General features: G+C 49.5%; 1 protein-coding gene across 1 annotated transcript; it reads right to left on the reverse strand.

Annotated features, from left to right (window-relative positions):
* Positions 1–1,009: 1,009 nt before the first annotated feature.
* LOC117923243 lies at positions 1,010–2,434 on the reverse strand. Its single transcript, XM_034841464.1, has one exon. The coding sequence runs from the start codon at positions 2,432–2,434 to the stop codon at positions 1,010–1,012; it is 1,425 nt and encodes a 474-aa protein (XP_034697355.1).
* Positions 2,435–3,666: the final 1,232 nt, after the last annotated feature.

Genomic DNA, 3,666 nt, shown 5'->3' on the forward strand with positions numbered 1-3,666 from the left:
AAGCTTGCCTGTGAAGCGTTGTAATTCCTTCCTGTTCCTGGGGGGTGGTGTTTCTATGACTGCCTTGACTTGATCTGGGCTAACCTCTATACCCCTTTAACTGACCATAAATCCCAGGAATTTTCCAACACTTACGCCAAAGGCGCATTTAGAAGGATTTAGCTTCATGTCAAACTTCCTCAGGAGGTGAAAAACTTCCTGCAAGTGGAGAACATGCTCTTCTCGGGTTTTGCTTTTGACCACGATATCATCAATATATACCTCTACTGTGCGGCCGATTAGAGGTTTGAATATCTTTGTCATCAGTCTTTGATAAGTAGCGCCAACATTTTTGAGGCCAAATGGTATGACTTTGTAACAATAAAGTCCGTGTGGTGTTATGAAGGCTGTCTTTTCTTGATCATCCGGGCCCATGGGGATTTGGTGATATCCAAAAAAAGCGTCCAGAAAGGAGAGCATCCCTTGCCCAGTAGTGGAATCCACAATTTGATCTATTCGTGGCAAAGGGAAACTGTCTTTTGGACATGCTTTATTGAGGTTGGTGTAGTCGACGCAGACCCTCCATTTGCCCTCTTTTTTGGGTACCACTACTACATTTGCCAACCAGTCAGAATATTCCACTTCTTTGATGAATCCGGCGTCCAGCAGCTTGTCAATCTCATTCCGGATGATTTTTTGTCTGTCCGGGTGAAAACGTCTAACCCTCTGCCGAATGGGTCTCGCTGTTGGTAAAACGTTAAGTTTATGAGAGACTATTGAGGGATGGATTCCCTTCATATCAGAGTGCGCCCATGCGAAAATGTCATGGTTTTGTCGGAGGGCGTCTTGGATTGTTTGCATCCTCTTTTGAAATTTGGATTGTTTGCAAAGGATCTGCTACCGGGGGATCTCTGTCCGCCGGACACAGTGACTGCTATTGGTCAAGTGTGGGAGTGGACTCAAGGAGAGGTTCATCCTCTTGACTGGTCCCTGGTTCTCTTGCTATTTGGTAGCATTGGCGAGCGGCTAGCTAGCTGCCGTACAAGTTGATTTGCCCATCCTCAGTAAGAAAGCTTACCATCTTATGATATGTGGAGGGGATGGCTTTCATGCAGTGCAGCCATGCGCGTCCCAAGATAACATTGAAGGATGATAGATCTTGTACCACCGAAAATTGAACGTTGAGAGTGACTTGTCCAGCTTGGACTGGCAGCACAATGTCTCCCAAGGAAATAGTTGATGCCCCGTTGAATCCGGACAAAATCCTTCCAGGGTTTTCGAGACCAACTAAGCTGTGTCCCATGTGGCTTACGACTGATGCTTGCACCAGATCGGCTGAGCTGCCTGGGTCAATTAAGATGCGTCTTACGTCGAATTTGTCTATCCTCAAGGATAGAATGAGGGCATCACGGTGCGGACGTAATATCCGCGTGGGGTCTACTGGTGGAAAAGTGATTGTCCCGTCTATGGGGCGAGGGCCCCCTTCGGTTATCCCAGGCCGGATGGAGTTGACACGCTCGCGCACCATTACTTCCCGTAACAATTTCTGCCTTTTTCGTTTGGAGTTGAGCTCTTCATTCGACGGACCTCCATTAATGTAGTTTATGACGGCTTTGGGGGCGGCTGGAACCGCGGGAGCTCCAGAGTTGTGGCTCCGGGAGGCATCTCTTTCTCTGGCATCTGAGCGGAGGTATTGCCTTAAATGTCCCGCCTTTATAAGCCTTTCCACCAAATACTGGAGGCTTCTGCATGTCTCCGTTGTGTGGCCATGCTCCTTGTGGTAAGCACATTTTTTGTTATGATCTCTTCTGGATGGGTCCGATCTGAGGGGTCTGGGCCACCTAAAATCGGACATGCTTTGGATCATAGGGAGAAGCTTCTCATAAGTTATGGAGAGGGGTGTGAGGGGTGGCATTTCCGGGCGGTTTGGCCCTTCTTGCCTTCGATCGGATGGCCTTGGCTTGTCCGGAAGTTTGGCGCTTCCTTCTGTATTACCCTTGGACGGCTGTCCGGCAACCAACACTTGCTGGGTGCCTGCCCATACGTCATCTTCAAGCATTAAGTATTTGTTCGCACGTCGAAACAAGTCGTCCATCGTCATGGGAGGCTTCTTAGCTAGTGACTCAAAAAATGGAGTGCCTGGACAGATGCTTCGCTTGAAGATCTGTAGGACAGCGTCCATGCTGCAAGCCTCCACTTGTAGGACAGCTTGGCCAAATCGCTTCACAAATTCCCTCAAGGATTCATTATCCTTCATTTTTATGTTCTGCAAGGTGTTGATGTTTTGTTTATGCCGAGCGGAGCATAGGTATTGTCCCACGAAAGCTTCCGAAAGGTCTCTGAAATTATCCACAGAGTTAGGAGGTAGGCGATGGAACCATGAGAGATCCTGTCCTTGTAGACTGGCAGGGAATACTTTGCATAGCAGCAGGTCGTTGCCTATATCGAGCGTCATGAGCTGTCGATAATGCATGATATGGTCGAAGGGGTCACTACACCCATCGTATGTGGAGAATTTTGGTACAAGGAACCCCCTTGGGGGCTCGTAATGAATGATATGAGAGCAGAAAGGCGTGGAGAGCATGTCATCCAGCCTTTTGCTAATGGAACCCATGGGTGGCTCGTTCGGGGGATTTTTCCCAGTGGATCGTACCGCTTGGTGCGGAGGAACGTTCTGCACCATGGGGGTGACCAAGGGGTCACGGTGTGGGAGAACGTTCTGTGGTATGGGGGTGACCGTAGGATCATGGTGCACTCCCCCTGTGGTGGTTATCGGCGGCTTGGGCCTGCCAGGTTGCTGGGGCCCAGTCTCGCACGCATAGCGCCCGATAACTGGGACCTTCTGTCACGCTGTCTCTTTGATGAGAAATGAGTGGAATCTGAGCTTTCCTCACGGGGAGCTCGAGGCATGGGTGTGTGTGGCTCATGCGGCCTAGCGCTGCACGTTTCAGGGATTGCCCCCGCTGTTCCGGGGTAAATCGACTCTGGATGAGGCCTTAAGTTGGCTACTTGGCCTCTAGAATGCTGACGACGGGGAGGTCCCGTCGATGATGCCTGGATACGTAATATTGCATTTTCCTCTCTTAACCTTGTCGTCTCTTGGAGGAGAGTTTGCAGTTGTCGCTCGCTTGCTAACTGCCTTCTTTCGATGGCTTGGAGCCATTCAGAATTATCTTCCTCTCTTCTACCAGATGAACGGCTTTGGGAAGGTGTGGTCATCTTTGCTAGTTACTGAATCAGCGAAAAAGTTCCCACAGACGGCGCCAATGTTGAGGCCTCGCGTCCCTGGTGATCCACGCAATTGCCAAATGGAAGGAAACACGATCTCAACCCACATAGATTCCTGATTCAGCTGTTCCTGCAAAAGGCGTCCGGATAGGGTGTCCGAACACACCCTCCGATGGTTTTGTCAGTCATGGTTAGAGAGAAATAATCAGTTGGCACAGTTGGCCTTTTTCTAGGTATCTCTAGCTTACCTTCCTCTTTGCGCGAAGGTTCATATATATAGCATTTAGAAGTTCTCTCTCCTCCATAAATGATGGAAGGCTTTTTGGTTTACCATGATGGCACTAGGTGGTGGCAGGGACATCCTCATCCTACGAACGGCTGTCAGAGATCGTGGGAAGTGACTTGCTGTCACTTCTATCTTTTCACTCTGCAGGTATCAGAATATGAATTGTGACAGGA

Source organism: Vitis riparia, chromosome 10, assembly GCF_004353265.1.
Source record: "Vitis riparia cultivar Riparia Gloire de Montpellier isolate 1030 chromosome 10, EGFV_Vit.rip_1.0, whole genome shotgun sequence".
NCBI classification, from domain to species: Eukaryota; Viridiplantae; Streptophyta; class Magnoliopsida; order Vitales; family Vitaceae; genus Vitis; species Vitis riparia.